The sequence below is a fragment of the Mobula birostris genome, chromosome 2 (assembly GCF_030028105.1).
Source record: "Mobula birostris isolate sMobBir1 chromosome 2, sMobBir1.hap1, whole genome shotgun sequence".
NCBI classification, from domain to species: Eukaryota; Metazoa; Chordata; class Chondrichthyes; order Myliobatiformes; family Myliobatidae; genus Mobula; species Mobula birostris.
The window spans coordinates 169,674,220-169,692,250 of NC_092371.1; the positions used below are offsets into that span (position 1 = coordinate 169,674,220).

The following is an 18,031-nucleotide window of genomic DNA, read 5'->3' on the forward strand; positions in this document are numbered from 1 at the left end:
GCCCTGTTAATCCAACAAATATAAGATCTTTCGAAAATATCTGAATTGATAAGGGGGGTAAGAATGGGGAGAAAGAATCGAGATAAAAAAAAGTACCACAGCGGAGCCTATGGAAGAGAGAGGTACAACGCGCGCTCTCTTACACGTGCGTGTGGTGGCGCGGCTGACGCTGGGCCTAGTGCAGGCGAAGCGGCAAATATGATAGGGATTTTGGAAGAGATAAGGGAAGTCCAAAAAGATATAAAGCAGCAACTCAAAGATATAAAGTCAGAGCTTGCCAACGTCAATGAGAAAGTAGTGGTGGCAGAGACTCGAATTGAGAAGATGGAAGATTGCATGCAAAACGTGGAACAGATACTAAGTAAGATGATAAAAATATTAAATCAACAAGAAAGTAAATTGCTTGACCAGGAGAGAAGATCGTGACAGAAAAATATCAGGATTTATAATGTTCCTGAAGGAGCGGAGGTATTGTCGATGATGGACTTTGTAGGCAAGCTGCTGCGGGAAGCGCTGGAGATTCCTCAGACTACGGAGATTGAAATTGAAAGGGTGCATTGTTCGCTTGTCCAGCGGCCTCCCGGAGACAGAGAAGGTAAACTGCTCTCCATTGTACTTAGATTCCTTCGATTCAAGAGCAAGGCATTAATTCTACGAAGGGCCTGGGGTAAGAAGAGGGTGTTTTGGAACGGGAAGTTAATATACTTTGATCATGTTTACTCCCCAGCGGTCCTACAGAAACGGAAGGAATATTCCCAACTGAAACCAATATTAAAGCAAGAAAAAATTAAATTCCAAACCCCGAACCCTGCTAAACTGAGGGTATTTTATCAAGAAGGGATACGACTATATCAGATGGTAGAAGAGGCGACTACAGACATGAAGAACAGAGGACTGCCCATTAGCGTGGTCAAACCAAGGGAAATTCTGGCTGAGCAGTTATCCCAATCTGCTTGGGAAATAGTAAGAGAACCTAGAAAGCAGGGGATGGGAACAGGATGAGAGAAGGACTTTAGGAAGAGATTGTCAGTTCTCCGAAGGCAGCCCTCACCTCCTCCAGAAGAGCCATAAGGTTTGGCTAACTTTAGAAGTGCTGATAAACTAAACGGAAGCAAAAATAGTTAGTGATATACCTATCTCGAGAAACACATGTTATAATGTGGATTTTATATTACTCAATTTTAAAAAAAAATTATTCATTCATTTTTTTCCCACCTAAATGAGAATATATACATGGCAGGAATACACAGGGAAATCATTTCTGTGTAATGGACGTGTTTTTTTTAACTCACTTTTATAGGTACTGCAGCGGGGCCCTCAACCCACAGGTAGGAGGGGCTATCCCCCACGGCTAGACTTTTCTTCCAGCCCAACCCAGAGTCATCTAGAGACCCCAGCCTTGGAACCACACCTTCCTTACCCTTCTTTTTATTATTCACTTTCCTTGGTTCTTATTTGTTCAGGGAGTAGATCGATAAAGTTATATTCTGCAAATTTCAATGATATACTAACAGATAAATACACTTAGAGAGTAAGACCATATATTTTGGGTATATACCTCAAGAATGGTTGAAAAGAGATAAATATAAATATTTAATGAATGTACTGCTGGTGGCTGGTAAAAAGAACCTTACCAAAAAATGGTTATCTCAGGACAGCCCAACTTTAAATGTATGAATGGAAATTACAATGGACATTTATAAAATGGAGAAGATAACAACATAAGTTGGAACAATTTTATTCATACTGGAAAAATGGTTTAACTATATAACATCTCATAGGTCTGATTTTATTCTCACAATCAATGAATATGTTGTTAAAAAAAGTCACTCCCTACTCTGTACATAGTTTTCTTCTTTCGATTGTTCTTTCTTTCCTCTTCTTTCTATAAGAGTATACTTCAGATAAATATTATGTGGAGATTTGTGACAAATATGATTATATGATATATATATGTATCTGAAATACATCTTATGGAAATGTTTGTTTGATGATGAAACTCAATAAAAAATAAATTACAAAAAATAGAAAGAAGTGACATAGGGTTAGAGAATGTTAATCTTTGTGGGTGGAGTTAAGAAACTGCAAGGGTAAACAAAAAACATGATGGGAATCATATATAGGCCTCCAAATAGTAGCCAAGATGGGGGTGGGGGGTGGGATTGAGATTGCAAAGGTAGCTGGAAAAGGTATGTAATAAGGGTAATGTCACAATTGTGATGGGGGACTTCAATATGCAAGGGGATTGGGGAAATCAGATTGGTGTCGAATCGCAAGAGACGGAATTTGTTGAATGCCTACGAGATGGCTTTTTAGAGCAGCTTGTGCTTGAGCCTATTCAGGGAAAGGCTATTTTAGATAATGCTGAGATTTTATAAGACACTATTCAGGCTGCACTTGGAGTATTGTCAACAGTTTTGGGCCCCATATTTCAGAAGAGATGTGTTGTCATTAGAGAGAGTCCAGTGGAGGTTCACGAGGATGACTCTGGGAATGCAGGGGTTAACATATGAGGAGCACTTGGCAACTTTGGGCCTATAGTCATTGGAATTTTGAAGAATGCAGGTGGTGGGAAAGGGGGTTCTTATTGAAACCTACCGAATGTTGAAAGGACTAGACAGGGTGGATGTGGAGAGGATGTTTCCTATGGGGGTATCCAGAACTAGAGGGCACAGCCTTAAAACTGAGGAGTGACCTTTTAAAACAAAGGTAAAGAGGAATTTGTTTAGCCAGAAAGTAGTAAGTCTGTGGAACGCTCTGCCACAGACTTCAGTGGAGGCCAAGTCCATGCGTATACTTAAGGTGGAAGGTGATCACTTCCTGATTGGTCAGGACATCAAAGGTTATGGCAAGAAGGCAGATGTATGGGGTTGAGTGGGATCCGGGATCAGCCATGATGAAATAGCGAAGCAGATGAGCTGAATGGCCTAATTCTATTCCTATGTCTTATGGTCTTCTGCAGCCTTTTCCCGTTGATCTTGTGCAGTTGCCCCTCTGTACCAAGCGGTGAAGCAACTAGTTAGAATGCTCTCCACAGTAAATCTGTAGTAATTTGCAGGAGACTCTCATGACATACCAAATCTCTTCAAACTTCTAATGAAATATAGCCATTGTCGTGCTTCTCATTTACTATCTTAACCTGTAAATCCCACTCGTCTTTCCCATCTAAAAATCCTAAATTGGTTTCATTGCTAATGAGGCAGAAAATGACTTGCACCAGAGTAGAATCGATAATTTGTCTTATGAATATACCCAGCACAAAGTTAAGCATGGAGTGCATGTAGATGAACTTGGTGTAAGGTATTCACTGTGCACCATTTAATTTATTGCATGGATAACAGTTTGTTCAATTTGCTGGAGAGTCAAACATAACACTTATCCCATGAATGCACAGGAGCAAGCACCGTCCTGTTCACAATCAATCCCCCACTGAATAGAGCTCCTTCTCAGCTTTTCTTCCAGAGGAGACCTATATGCACATGTATTTCTGACATATATCTAATGAACTTACAGCACTGATAAAGGCCATCGATACAGCCAGATTACCCTGAAAATGCCTGATCTCATCTAAGGTTATGGGTTAGGGTTAAGGTGTTAGTACGCGAGCAGTGGTAAAACTATCCCACGTGTTTGTCGATCTCGTTACTGGAAATTCAAAGTCATTGGACCCTGCAACCTGGTTCAACTCCTCTTGCCTTTCTTGGAATCAGTCTTTTTCAATCATTTACCTTATTGAGAATGAGAGGGGGCTTTTGGTATTAGGCGGAAGCTAAGTAGGTTCAGGCCTGGTTTAAAGATTAGCAATATTTGTCACGTACATCAAAACATATACCGATATGCAACAAACCAAATCAGTGAGGATGTGCTGGGCAGCCCGTAAATGTCATAGTCCTTCTGGCACCAAGTTAGCATGCCTACAACTGAAACCGGAAAACTCAGGGGAAATCCAAGTGATCCCAAGAAGAACATGCGAACTCCTTATAGACAGCTGTGGGAATTAAACCCCAATCTTACAGCTGGTGCTGTAAAGCGTTACATTAACCATTATGCTATGTGTCTTAGTAACAGCACCATAACCGTACAGGATGAAGAGCAATATAACTACTGAGCACACACATAAGATGTTGGAGGAACTTAGCAGGTCAGGGAGCGTCCATGGAAATAAATAAACAGTCAATGATTCAGGTCAAAGCCCTTCATTAGGACTGGAAAGAAAGGGGGAAGAAGTCAGAATAAGAAGGTAGGAGGAGGGGAAGTACAAGCTAGAAGCTGATAGGTCAAGCCAGGTGGGTGGGGGAGGAACTAAGAAGCAGGGAAGTAAGGTCTAGCTACAGAGCATCAGGTTAAAGTTTTTATGCTGCATGACTGCTGCCTGATGCCAAGCTCCCTGTGAGAATGCACAGGCTCAGTGTGTCAGAGTCACTATGCAGAAACAAAGGACGCTTTGGGTGCTCACTCTATGATGTCTGTGCAGAGTAATTTACTGCCTGTAATTTGAGGAAAATAGAAATTACTGCAGAAAAACAGGTCATTTATCCTAAATCGTCAATGCTATTAATGTGAGCCTCCTTTTTATCTAAAACATTTCTCAACCTTTTTATTACTCCCTCATTCTTCAGCATCTCCAGGGCCTGCTGTAGTGCATTTACACAATTCACTTCAATGGCAGCCTCCAGAAACAAGCTTTATAATGAACCTATCACCTTCTAGCTTGTACTCCCTCCACTCCCCCCACCTTCTTACTTTGGCTTCTTCCCCCTTCCTTTCCAGTCCTGTTGAATTCCTCCAGCATCCTGCATGTGTTACTGGATTTCCAGCATCTGTAAAATCTCGTGTTTTATATTTTCACTTCACTCACATTAAAAATATTTCTCCTGGATTCTGTACTAGCTTTACGGACTTGTGCATGGGTGAAAGCATCGCCATGGCTAAGCCTGAGAATTTTGTAATAATATTAATTCTCCCAACTTATGCAGTTAGAAAATTAATTTGTTACGGCTTTCCTGATAGGCAAACCTCTGCCTCAGTAAACAAGGATGAGAAAATCTGCAGATAAGATGAACAAATTTTATCTTTTGGCTTTGTTTTATTTTAATCAATTCTATTCCTTCTTGGGTAGGAGGATTTACAAATGTATGAAGTCACAGTGAAATCATTATCCAGTCCCTTGAGAGAGTCTGAATAAGTTGCTAAAACTCTCAGCACATTAGCACAGAGCAGGACAGAACATTCTTGATTAAATATGACAGCACAAAAATGAAGTACATACTTGGGAGTCTGGTGTCAGGTGAATGGTCTGTCCATTGGGATTGAATGAGTACAGTTAACTTATCTTACATTACAATAGCATAGAAGGAAGCCATAATGCTTTTTCAACAACTTATATGTCAGAGGTGAATCAGAAAGTGTGTATTGATTGGAGTGAAGAACACTTACAAGTCCACTTGGGTAGTCGAAGGCCCAGTGTCTGCGTATCTGCGTCCAAACCTGGGTTCACTTGAATACAGACTGTCTTGGGGTTAGAGGACAGTGTGTGGGTGGGTAGGAGGGAGGAATGGTGGCTTGATTTGCTGTTGTTGTTTTGTTGCTTGTTGTGTTCTACTGAGCATTGTGGGCATGCTACTTTGGTGCTGGAATGTGTGGCAGCACTTGTGGGCTGCCCCAAGCTCATCCTTGGTGTGTTGGTTGTTAACGCAAATGACGCATTTCACTATATGTTTCGATATGTACAGTAAACAACAATTAAACCTATAAAGAGGTTTTATAAGACTTTGGTCAGACCGCATTTGGAGTATTGTGAGTAGTTTTAGGCTCTAAATCCAAGGAAGGATGTGCTGGTACTGGAGTCCAGAAGACGTTTTTGAGAATGATGACAGGAATGAAAGGGTTAACAGATAAGGAGCCTTTGATTGCTTTGGACTGTACTCATTGGAGGTTTGAGGTTCAAGTTCACATTCAATTGTCATTCAACCATATACATGAATGCAGCCTAATAAAACAGTGTTCCTCTGGGGCCAAGGCGCACAACACAGAACTGACAGTCACACACAGCACATATAGTACATATAGTTATGATCGTAGAAAAACAGTTACAAAAAAAAAATTAAGTATAGCCCAAGACCCTGAGTGCCATGGCTTGTAGAGCAATGGTGCATAAATGTTGTCCTGGAGCCATTTCTGCAAGAAAAGCCCTCATATCACACAGCCAAACGCAATCCACCAGGATAGACGGGAGGGGCCAACCTCCAAACCAGAGCGGAATCCAGGGGCACCCAGCTCTGACATCTCCTTCCTTGGCAGCCGCAACAGGTGACCCTAAGACAAACATGAGGGCCTGGTCCGCACCACAACAGAGGTCACGCAGCTACCCACTATTGGCCTCGCCAATGAACCAGTGAATCAGGTTCTCAGTATTCTCTATTACTAATGTTGAACAGCATTGTGCCATCACAACAAAAATATCCAAGATCACTCACAATGTCCATTGGACCATGCGTGGGCTTGGCACACCGGCACTGATGTCCTCTTCCCTAGGTAGCTGAAGCAAGATGCAACAAGGTTTATAGTGTCTTGGTTATTAAGTGTGTCAAAGGTTATGGGAAGAAGGCAGGAAAAGCGGGTTGAGAGGGGAAATAAACCAGCCGCAATCAAATGGTGGAGCAGACATAATGGGCCAAATGGCCTAATTTTGCTCCTAAGCGCTTGTGTCTTATGGTCTTTGGTACCTGCCTTGGCTCAGATGAATGGGACATCCTTGTAGTATGCTGTTTGGAAGATTATATAACCTGGCAAGTGTCAGTGACTGTATCCTGGTGGTTGTCATGTCTTGTTCTTGTGTTTCTGATGAATGGGTGTAAGGCAGGACAAGAATTTGGGAGGCACAGAAACATAGTGGTAGCGTAATGCTTTACAGCAGCAACAACCCAGGTTCAATTCCTGCTGCTGTCTCTAAGGAGTTTGGATGTTCTCCCCATGACCATGTGGACTTCCTCCAGGTGCTCCGGTTTCCTCACAGATTCCAAAGATATCATGGTTAGTACGTTGGGTGTAATTGGGTGGCTCATTGGGCCAGAAGGGCCTGTTATCGTACTGTGTCTCTAAGTAAAAATAAATAAATAGGTAACAATCTGATCACAAGCAAGAGAAAATCTGCAGATACTGGAAATCCGAGCAACACACACAAAATGCTGCCTAGCCTACTGAGATCCTCCAGCATTGTGTCCGTGTTAAATAATAAAGAATAAGGTTCCAGAATTTGCTCAGGAGGAAGTGTTGGAGTTAGTTTTCCTTACTTCCTCTTTGCCAATCACTCCTTTTCAGGGATTTCCATCTTTTATGACCCTGACATTGATAACAACTGTTTGTCTCCATAATAAGACACTACAGCATAGTACAGGCTTTCTGGCCCACAATGTTATGCCGACTTTTAACCTGCTCTAAGATCAATCTAACTCTTCCCTCCTACATTGCCCTCCACAATTTTTGCAGAATTTTTCTGAAATATTGGGGTAAACCACACAGCTTTTCTTAAAATGTGAGGAATTTATGATAGGATGGGGTCTTGCTTTATTATCTTATCTGAAAGTCTTAACCTTCAGTACTGCCTTGAAGGATTAGTTGTATTATGGGCTCCAGTTCCTGGAATAGGCATTAACCTTAAGTGTCTTCTGGCTCACACACAAATCCTGCTTATGAAAGTACTACTAAATTAACTTTAAATTAGCTGTAGGTTAAATGGAAATACAGTAGTTGCCTCAAGACAGGGCTTCTTGAATTGTGTGGCACCTTCGGTAAAATGTCTTTGCATTTTCAAGTCATAGAACACTACAGAACAGAAACAGGTCCATTGGCCCACCTAGTACATGCCGAACTATTATTCTACCTAGTCCCATCAACCTGCATCTGGACCATAACCCTCATGCTCCTCCCATCCATGTACCTATCCAAATTTCTCTTAGACGTTGAAATTGAACCTGTATCCACCACTTCCGCTGGCACATCGCTCCACGTTCACACCATCCTCTGACTGATCTCCTTAAACTTTTCAGCTTTCATCTTTAACCCATGACCTCTAGTTCTAGTCTCAACCAAACTCAGTGGAAAAAGCTTGCTTGCGTTTGCCCTATTTATAGGCCTCATACCACCTATGATACCCTTTTGATTACCATCACAGTTTCAAGAGGCTTTGAAAAAGACACGGTTTAATGGTAAGTTCAAGATTTTCTAATTCAAAAGGATGGAGAACTTACACTGCTTGAAGCTATTTATTTATTCCATGTGTGGGCTTCACTATTTGCTCAACACTCTACAACAACACCTGACTTTCACCTAGCCAAGTGTGACCATGCTAAGTGGCAGAAGATGAAAGCTTCTGTAAAATACCCGATGCTTAGATACTGAAAGACAACTGATGGATATTTAATCCTGCTGAATTGTAAACGCATCTCATTCAATAAAAGAGATTTTACAAAGCTGGTTTAATGGTACCAAATAATCACCCTGAGTCTTTGTACCATTACTCTTCAGGTACCTATAAAGGAAACGCTTCAAAGATAACATCAGAATCAGCCTGAAGAAATTCAACATTACATCTAAAACGCAAACACGAGGAATTCTGCAGATGCTGGAAATTCAAGCAACACACATCAAAGTTGCTGGTAAACGCAGCAGGCCAGGCAGCATCTCTAGGAAGAGGTACAATCGACGTTTCAGGCTGAGACCCCTCGTCAGGACTGACGAAGGGTCTCGGCCCAAAATACCGACTATACCTCTTCCTAGAGATGCTGCCTGGCCTGCTGCATTCACCAGCAACTTTGATGTGTGTTGATTACATCTAAAAACTGGGAAGACATTGCACTCAAAAGATACAGCTGGAGGAAAGCTGTTCAAGAGGAAGTTGTGCTATAGGAGAATAACCACTGCTGTGCTGCAGAGAACAAGTGGAGAGATTGAACAACCAAAAGATCAACCATTAACCACAGCCACCATTTATTCTTGCCAACACCGTACTAGAATATGTGGATTCTGGATCAGCCGCTACAGCTGTCTGAGGACCCACCAATAGACAAACTCTTAGGAGAACATCATACTTGACTTGAGTGATCGCACTTCTAAGACTACTGCTAATATAGAAACACTATGTAAAGCAAAGAGATAAATAGTAGCATTTCTTTTCAAAACATTGGATTGACATAATGAGAAATTTGTCTACTTACCAATTTATCTGACAATAAATTTCGCAAGAAAATTTTGCAGTTCTTTACAACCGTGGTTAGGCCCCATTTTGATTATGTGTTCAGTTCAGGTAACTTCATTATAGGAAGGATGTGGAAGCTTTAGAGAGCGTGTAGAGGAAATTTACCAGAATTTTTCCTGGATTAGACAGCATGTTTTATGAGGATAGGTTGAACAAGCTAGGGCTTTACTCTTGGGAGCAAAGGAATATGAGGTGACTTGATAGGGGTGTGCAACATTATATGAGACACAGAACAAGGGGATAACCAGAGACTTTTTCCCAGCGTGGAAATAGCTAATATGAGGGGCCATAATTTTTAAGTGATGGGAGGTAAGCATATGGGGGCTGTTAGAGGTAACAGTGAGTGCGTGGAACATCCTGCCAGTTGTGATGGTAGATACAGATACATTAGAGGCATTTAAGAAACTCTTAAATAGGCACATGAAAGTAGAAAAATGGGGGGGGGCTATATAGAAGGAAAGGGTTAGTTTAACATTAGAGTAGGTTCAAAGGTTGGCACAACATTGCGTGCTGTAGTGATCCCAACATGAAGACTATTCACCATTACAACACAGATTATTTACTATCACATCTCATGAAGATTATTTGGAAGATGATGTAGAAGCTCTAGAGAGGGTGCAGAGGAGATTTACAAGGATGTTGTCTGGACTAGAGAGCATGTCTTATGAGGATAGGTTGAGCGAGCTTAGAGAGGAGCATGAAAGGTAACTTGATAGAGATGCATAAGAAGATAAGAGGCATAGGATATTTCTGAGGGCAAAAATAGTTAATATTAAGAGGCATAACTTTAAGTGCTTGGAGGAGAGAATGGGGGGTGTCAGAGGTATTTTACACAGAGAGTGGTAAGTGCCTGCCACAGATGGTGGTAGTGGCAGATACGTAAAGGACAATTAAGACATTAATGAAAGGCAGTGAAGGGCTATGTGGGAAGGGAGGGTAAGACTGATCTTGGAATAGGTTGAAGGGTTGGCACATCACCATGGGTTGAAGGACGTGCACTACTCTCCACTTTTCTATGTTCTATATCCCACAAAAGAACAAATTATCTTCTTATACCATTCATCGTTATATTCCTCACACCATTTACTCACCACTAGGGCATTTTTTGCGTATTCATTGGCACACATTATATAATCAATCACTTGCCTTACTGAATATGATTGACATCAAGAAGAAATCCAGCAAGAATGTCTCGGAGGCGCTTCTGCAGTCAAACTGGAAGAAGAGCACTGTAAAGCTCAACGTAACATACTGGTACGTTGGGTTACAGAAGGAGGAGCGTAGCAGCTTCATACCGGCCACTGTCATCATTAAAACATCACAACTGCAAAACAAAGTACAACACTGTAGAGTATAAATGGAGATTACACTTCTCATTCTCCCTCAGTGCAGAGATGAGGTGAGTTCAACTGCGAGGAGGCTACTGGCTTCCAGATTGATTCCACAGATATTCTGAAGTCAGATTGTTTGTGCTTCCACTCTCCTCTTCCAATTGTAGCTGATTTTATTGATTTAATTCTGACACGCACAAATGATCTACCATTGACGACATTTACAAGGAGTGTTGACATAAGAAAACAACGCCCATCATCAAGGACTCACACCATCGAGGTCATGCTTTCTCCTCACTGCTGCCATCAGGAAGGAGGTACAGGAGCCTTAGGTCCCACACCACCAGGTTCAGGAACTGTTGTTACCCTTCAACTATCAGGACTCCTGAACTGGCACGGATAACTTCACTCACCTCAACTCTGAATTTATTCCACGGCCTAAGGACTCATTTTCAAGGATGCTACAACTCATGTTCTCAGTATTATTTATTTATTATTTGCACAGTTTTTCTTCTTTTGCACATTGGTTGTTTGTCAGTCTGTGTGTGTAGTTTTTCACTGATTCTATTGTGAATGCCTGTAAGAAAGTGAATTTCCAGGTAGTATATGGTGACATTGATAATAACTTTATTTTAAACTTTAGTCCTATCCTTCTAGTCCTGGCAATCTGAACACATCATTACTACAGAGGGTGTAAATTGTAGCCTGTCTGATAGTGCAAATAGTGACTATACGTACCAAAGCTCACTATAGAAAATGTTATTAGATTGTGCAGAATAAATTAACATTTGTAATATATTATATGTAAAATATGTAAGTTAAAAGATTTGATGATGGGGCTTGTTTCCTATGATACCATTTTTTCTTTCTTTTGTAGCATTTGGGAACATCAGAATCTTAAGTTATCTACAAGGATTGAAGTCCAGCCAACACCAAAGCCGCAAAGTGACAAAAAATGCTCATCTAAGTTGGTTTTGTTCTACAACCTTCGCTGTTTCTCATTTCATATTTTGCTTCAGAAGTTGAGTCACATAGGAGAGTAGTGTGAGCAGAAGAGTTAAAGGCTGAAGCTGGAGGCACTTGGCTTAACACTGGGGAGATCAGCTGACATACTCCACATACTATAAACTGCTCCTCAGTCAAATGGGTGAGCTGGTCTCTGCCACTCTGCAATGGCAGGGACAGACTCATAATGATTATAGTCAAGACACCTCTAATAATTCTTTTCTCACTGGAAGTGAATTAACATGGTGAGCATTCCATGTAGGGGTTATCAATACAGGTACTCTACATGGATAATGTTCCATAGCTTTACAAGGTGACTATATTGAATAAACAGGCTTATGTTCAGAACTGTAGTGGAGAGCCAGTAGAACAGTCTACAATCCCTCATCCCTCCAGTTGACCTGCCACTATAAGACCATAATTAGGCACAATTAGGCCATTTGGCCCATTGAGTCTGCTCCACCATTTGATCATGGCTGATTTATTATCCCTCTCAACCCCATTCTCCTATTTTCTCCACATAACCTTTGACACCCTTACTAATCAGAAACCTTAAAGTATACCCAAAGACTTGACCCCCACAGCTGTTTATGACAATAACCCTAACCCACCCTCCAGCAAAAGAAATTCCTCCTCAGCTGTGCCCTAAAGGGATGTCCTCTTATTCTGAGGTTGTTCCCTCTGGTCTGAGAACCTCCCACCACTGAAAACATCCTCTCTACACCCACTCTACCTAGACCTATCAATATTCAATAGTTTTCAAAGAGGTCCCCCTCATTCTTCTAAACTCAATGCATCAGCTCTGGTGTTGAAGTAAAATCTGATTTAGTTTCCACTCCTCGCCATTAAACTTCAGATTGGGAGTGATGTAAGCTGATGTTTAAACTTGGTCTGACCTGCATTGCCCTTACAATAACATTGACGTATGTTCTCAGGATCTCTACATCACAGTAATGCATTAAAAGTTTTCAGAATAGTGTTTTTTTTAATTTTTAAAGCTTTTCTGTTACAAAACAATTGCTTGGATGTCATATTTGTTACTATCACTAATAACAATAAAATGTTGATTCTGTCGTATTTCTTTGTATCTAAAGTGAATGCCTGCAATGTCAAGGTAATACATGGTGACATACAGTATATGTACTTTAATAATAAATTTACTTTGAACTTTGATCACTTCAACCATATTTTGATTAATAGAATTGGTTATTGAAAATATCTAAGAATTATTTGTCAACTCAGGACCAATTGTTTGAGCCTCCAGACTAATCTATCCTTGAATGAGCTCAATCTCACTCCCCAGCTCTAGCAGCCCATTCCACAGCCTCATCACTCTCTGTGTGAAGAGATCGCTCCTATTAATTCATCACTATGTGCTGGGAGAGGATTAGATATATAATGTAAAATAGTTTAAGAAAACATGTGTATTGAAATTGATTAATTATCACCACCAACAAAGACAGAGATAGGAACAGGTAAAGGTGATGAATATAATTTCTAAATACAAAGTACAACATGTGTGATATAAGCATGTAGCTGCTTACTGTATGCCGAGCTTCTTGTGACTGCTGAGAGAGAAAGCATCATTGGTGAGTGCATTGAGAACCACAGCTGGGTAAATAGCGTACTTCTCCAAGCACAGGAGCCAAACGTATACTCGTTCAAACCACATCAACTGGGCTGCGTCTGAAACACAAAATATGAAATCATAGTAGAATAAAGATACTATAATTGGCTACAGAACAGAACTGAGTGGATGGAACTAAAGTATAGAGTAGAGATAATCAAACTGGCACGTCCTTCACCATGTTCACCTCGGACTTCAACTACTGCACAGAGTCTTGTCATCTTCGGAAGTTTTCTGATGACTGCCATAGTTGGATGCATCAGCAAGGGAGATGAGGCTGAGTGCAGGGCTACGGTCAGAAACTTTGTCACATGGAGTGAGCAGAATTATCTGCAGCTTAATGTGAAAAAGACTAAGGAGCTGGTGGTAGACCTGAGGAGAGCTAAGGCACCGGTGACCCCTGTTTCCATCCAGGGGGTCAGTGTGGATATGGTGGAGGATTACAAATACCTGGGGATACGAATTGACAATAAACCAAACTGGTCAAAGAACACTGAGAATGTCTACAAGAAGGGTCAGAGCCGTCTCTATTTCCTGAGTAGACTGAGGTCCTTTAACATCTGTCGGATGATGCTGAGGATGTTCTACGAGTCTGTGGTGGCCAGTGCTATCATGTTTGCTGTTGTGTGCTGGGGAGCAGGCTGAGGGTAGCAGGCACCAACAGAATCAACAAACTCATTCGTAAGGCCAGTGGTGTTGTGGGGATGGAACTGGGCTCTCTGACGGTGGTGTCTGAAAAGAGGATGCTAAGTTGCATGCCATCTTGGACAATGTCTCCCATCCACTACATAACGTGCTGGTTGGGCACAGGAGTACATTCAGCCAGAGACTCATTCCACAAAGATGCAACACAGAGCGTCATAGGAGGTCATTCCTGCCTGTGGCCATCAAACTTTACAACTCCTCCCTTGGAGGGTCAGACACCCTAAGCCAATAGGCTGGTCCTGGACTTATTTCCTGGCATAATTTACATATTACTATTTAACTATTTATGGTGCAACTGTAACGAAAACCAATTTCCCCCGGGATCAATAAAGTATGACTATGACTATGACTATGAATGGTAGAAGAGTGTATGGATTTTTGATGGAGAGCCAAGTTATAATGGGCATCTGGGGACGACTGCAAATGTTCCCTTCTCAGGTAAACTCGGTGCATTTGAGTTTGTCACTGCTTACATACTCTGAAAGATCAGGTTTGACAGTTTGCACTTCTACCGTGATGAAGAATTTAATGTCAAATCAAATTTTCTATTTGTTACAGCACAGAAACAGACCCGTCAGCCCATCAAGAACATCCCAAACTACTAATCAGCCTAGTCAATCGACCTGCACCCATCTGTTAGATAGGTTATGGATGACGTCTAGCATTAGAATTGCCAGTGGTGCTTGTGTTCAAACCCAAGACCAGATCATCAGGTCCTAAGGATCACAGAAAGATTTGTTTAGCCAGTTCCCAAATGATTCAACATCTCTGCAGAAATTCTTGATGGAAATGTCGTCTTTCAGATTAGATGTTAGCCTGATTCCCAACTTCTCCTCAGATAATTTTACTTTTAGCTTATTTCGGGATGCAGCATGGTAACAGGCTCAATGAGCCTGCACTAGCCAATTACACCCATGTGACTATTTGGAATGTGGGAGGAAACTGGAGCTCTCAGACAAAACCCACATGGTCACAGACAGAACGTGCAAACTCCTTACTGACTTACAGATAAGGGTAAAAGGTTCTATGACTTTAATTCAGAAGTATCAGGGTAATTCTCCCTGGTTCATGGCCAATAGTTATCCCTGAGAAAAACAGATTACATGTTCATTTTTACTTTGCTTTTCATGCATTGTATGTGTAATGTCTTTATTAGTTCTCCCAAAGTGTATCACCTTGTACTTATCAGGGTTAAATCCCACCTGTCATTGCTATAATTGATCATTGTTGTGTCATCTACAGTACAGGTACAAATCATACCCCCTACGTTTATATCCAAATCATTTACATAGATAACAGTATCTCAGCATCGATCCCTCTGGTACACCACTGGTCATAGGCTTCCAATTACAACAACTACCCTTGATTATCAGATGCAACCTCCTAATATCAAGCCAACATTGGATTCAATTTATAAACACAAGTGATTCTGCAGACATTGGAAATCTTGAGCAAAGTGCTAGAGGAACTGAGCAGGTCAGGAACCATCCATAGAGGGGAATAAATAGCTGACGTCTCCGGACAATGCCAACTCATCATTGTTGCTGATGAGGCCAACTGTTGTAGTATCGTCAGCGAACTTGCTGGTACAGTTTGAGCTGGATCTGGCAGTGCAGTCCTGCAAAAGTTCCTCCACAGCATTTTGTGTGTGTTGCATTGGGTTCAATTTGCCAACTATCCCTGATCCCAGTGGCTTTAATTTTTGGGACATTGTCACAGACGTCACTGAAGTCCCTGAAGACCATAACTACTTCACTACCTCCAACAATACATTTGTGTTCAAAGTCAAAGTAAATTTTATTACCAAAGTACATATATATATATATATATATCACCATGTACAATCCTGAGGTTCATTTTCTCATAGGCTACTCAACAAATCTATATAATAAATATAACAGGATCAATGAAACGATCACCCAACTAGAATGTTTAACCAGGGTGCAGAAGACAACAGTGCAAATGTGAATATAATAAACAGCAATAAATTATAAGAACATGAGATGAAGAGTCCTGGAAAGTGAGACCATTAGTTGTGGAAACTTTTCAATGATGGGGCACGTGAAGTTATCCCCTTTTGTTTAAGAGCCTGATGGCTGAGGAATGGTAACTGTTCTTGAACCTGACGGTGCGAGTCCTGAGGCTCTTGTACTTTCTATCTGATGGCAGCAGTGAGAAGAGAGCATGACCTGGGTGGTGGGTATCTCTGACGATGGATGCTGCTTTGTGCAGTGAGTAGTAGCCACTCTGGAGAGAATCCTTTAATGTACTGAGGAATTATAGAGCATGGAGATATTCATTTCTAATGAATATTGCCCATTACAAAATTCAATAGGTTTCTGATGTAAATGCAGTATTAAATCAACAATTTAATTTGTTGTCTAATTCAAAACCCTTTTAGTATATCTTCTCAGAATCAAAGAACTCAATTTAATTACAATCATATTTTGATCTCCAGGTGATGTTTTACTTTAAGCCAACTCCATTTTACATTTAGTGCAGTTACAAGGCATGAAGGTTTTAATTTGACATTATTGTCTTTCTGCTCAAGCAAATTAAATTCTACTTCAAGTAATCCCAATGTAAACATATACAGTTTTACCTCAGCAATCCACAAGCTCCTGTCACTTCACTTTCACACATGACTTTCAATGTTCACCCTCATTTGTATTAAGCAGTAATGTTAATAACTACAAAGAAATTGAGAAAATTACTTGTTTTGTTTCATACTGAATGCTCAAAAAGAATTGTCCATTATGGGAATACTGTGTTTGTGTTGAAATGTGTGGCAACATTTGCAGAGTGTCCCCATCACATCCTTAGATTTTGTCAAGTTGTTAACACAAATGTAACATATTACTGTATATTTTGGTAAATAATCTGAATCTGATTTTGCAGAATATATTTTCAAAACAGAATCTTTCAATAACAACAGAAGTGTATCATGGAGTGCATTTAAAATAACATGTACACTCAGAGGCCACTTTATTAGGTACACCTGTATACCTGCTCATTAATGCAAGTATCTAATCAGCCAATCATGTGGCAGCAACTCAACGCATAAAAGCAAGTAGACATGGTCAAGAGGTTTAGTTGTTGTTCAGACCAAACATTAGAATGGGGAAGAAATGTGACCTAAGTGACTTTGACCATGGAATGATTATTGGTATCAGACCGAAGGGTTTCGGCCAAAATGTCGACTGTACGCTTCCTAGATGCTGCTTGGCCTGCTGAGTTCCTCCAGCATTTTGTGTGTGTTGCTTGGATTTCAAGCATCTGCATATTTTCTCTTGTTGGTGTCAGACCAGGTGGTTTGAGTTTCTCAGAAACTGCTGATCGCCTCACACACAACAGTCTCTAAAGTTTACAGAGAATAGTGTGAAAACCAAAAAAAATCAAGTGAGTGGCAATTCAGGGGTGAAAATGCTTTGTTAATGAGAGAGGTCCGAGGAGAATAGCCAGACTGATTAAAGCTGTCAGGAAGGCAACAGTACCTCAAGTAACCACATGTTACATTAGTGGTGTGCAAAAGAACATCTCTGAATGCACAACATGTCAATCCTTGAAGTGGATGGGCTAAAAGCAGAAGACATGAACATACACTCAGTGGCCACTTTATTAGGTACAGGAAGTAGCTAATAAAGTGGCGTCTCAGTGTATTTATGGGAGTATTTTAAAATAAAATATGACACAGAGCCTCAACAGAAATTAAGTAAGATGCTGATCAAAAAACTTTGTCAACGCAGTAGATTTTGAAGAATATCTTAGAAGAGGAAAGAGAGCTAAAGGGCCAGCATGGTTCAAGGTGGAAAACTAATAGCTTACAGTCCTGAGGGGTGAAGAGAAGCTAGCTCATTATGGGGTGATTAAAATCAGTTTAAATTCAAGAGGGCATATTTGGAGGAGCATAGAGAGAGGGATGTACAACAGGGCAAAGCCAAGGAGTGATCTGACACTGAGGATGTTAATCTATAACACCTATAATCTGTTAGTGTGTACAAATGATGCAGAAAACCTAGATTTTTTACCAGAAATATCACTTGGAGAAATTAATAGCTTACATTTCACTAAAATCACACCCAAGGGATCAGGTTAGGTCAGCAATGG

At 40.8% G+C, this 18,031-nt stretch overlaps 1 protein-coding gene across 1 annotated transcript in view; it reads right to left on the reverse strand.

Moving 5' to 3' along the window:
* Positions 1 to 18,031, reverse strand: part of LOC140211013 (pecanex-like protein 2) — a 270,987-nt gene that overhangs the window by 109,913 nt on the left and 143,043 nt on the right. The window contains 2 exon segments of the mRNA XM_072280359.1: positions 10,403 to 10,580; positions 13,137 to 13,278. Coding sequence (XP_072136460.1) covers positions 10,403 to 10,580; positions 13,137 to 13,278 — 320 coding nt within the window.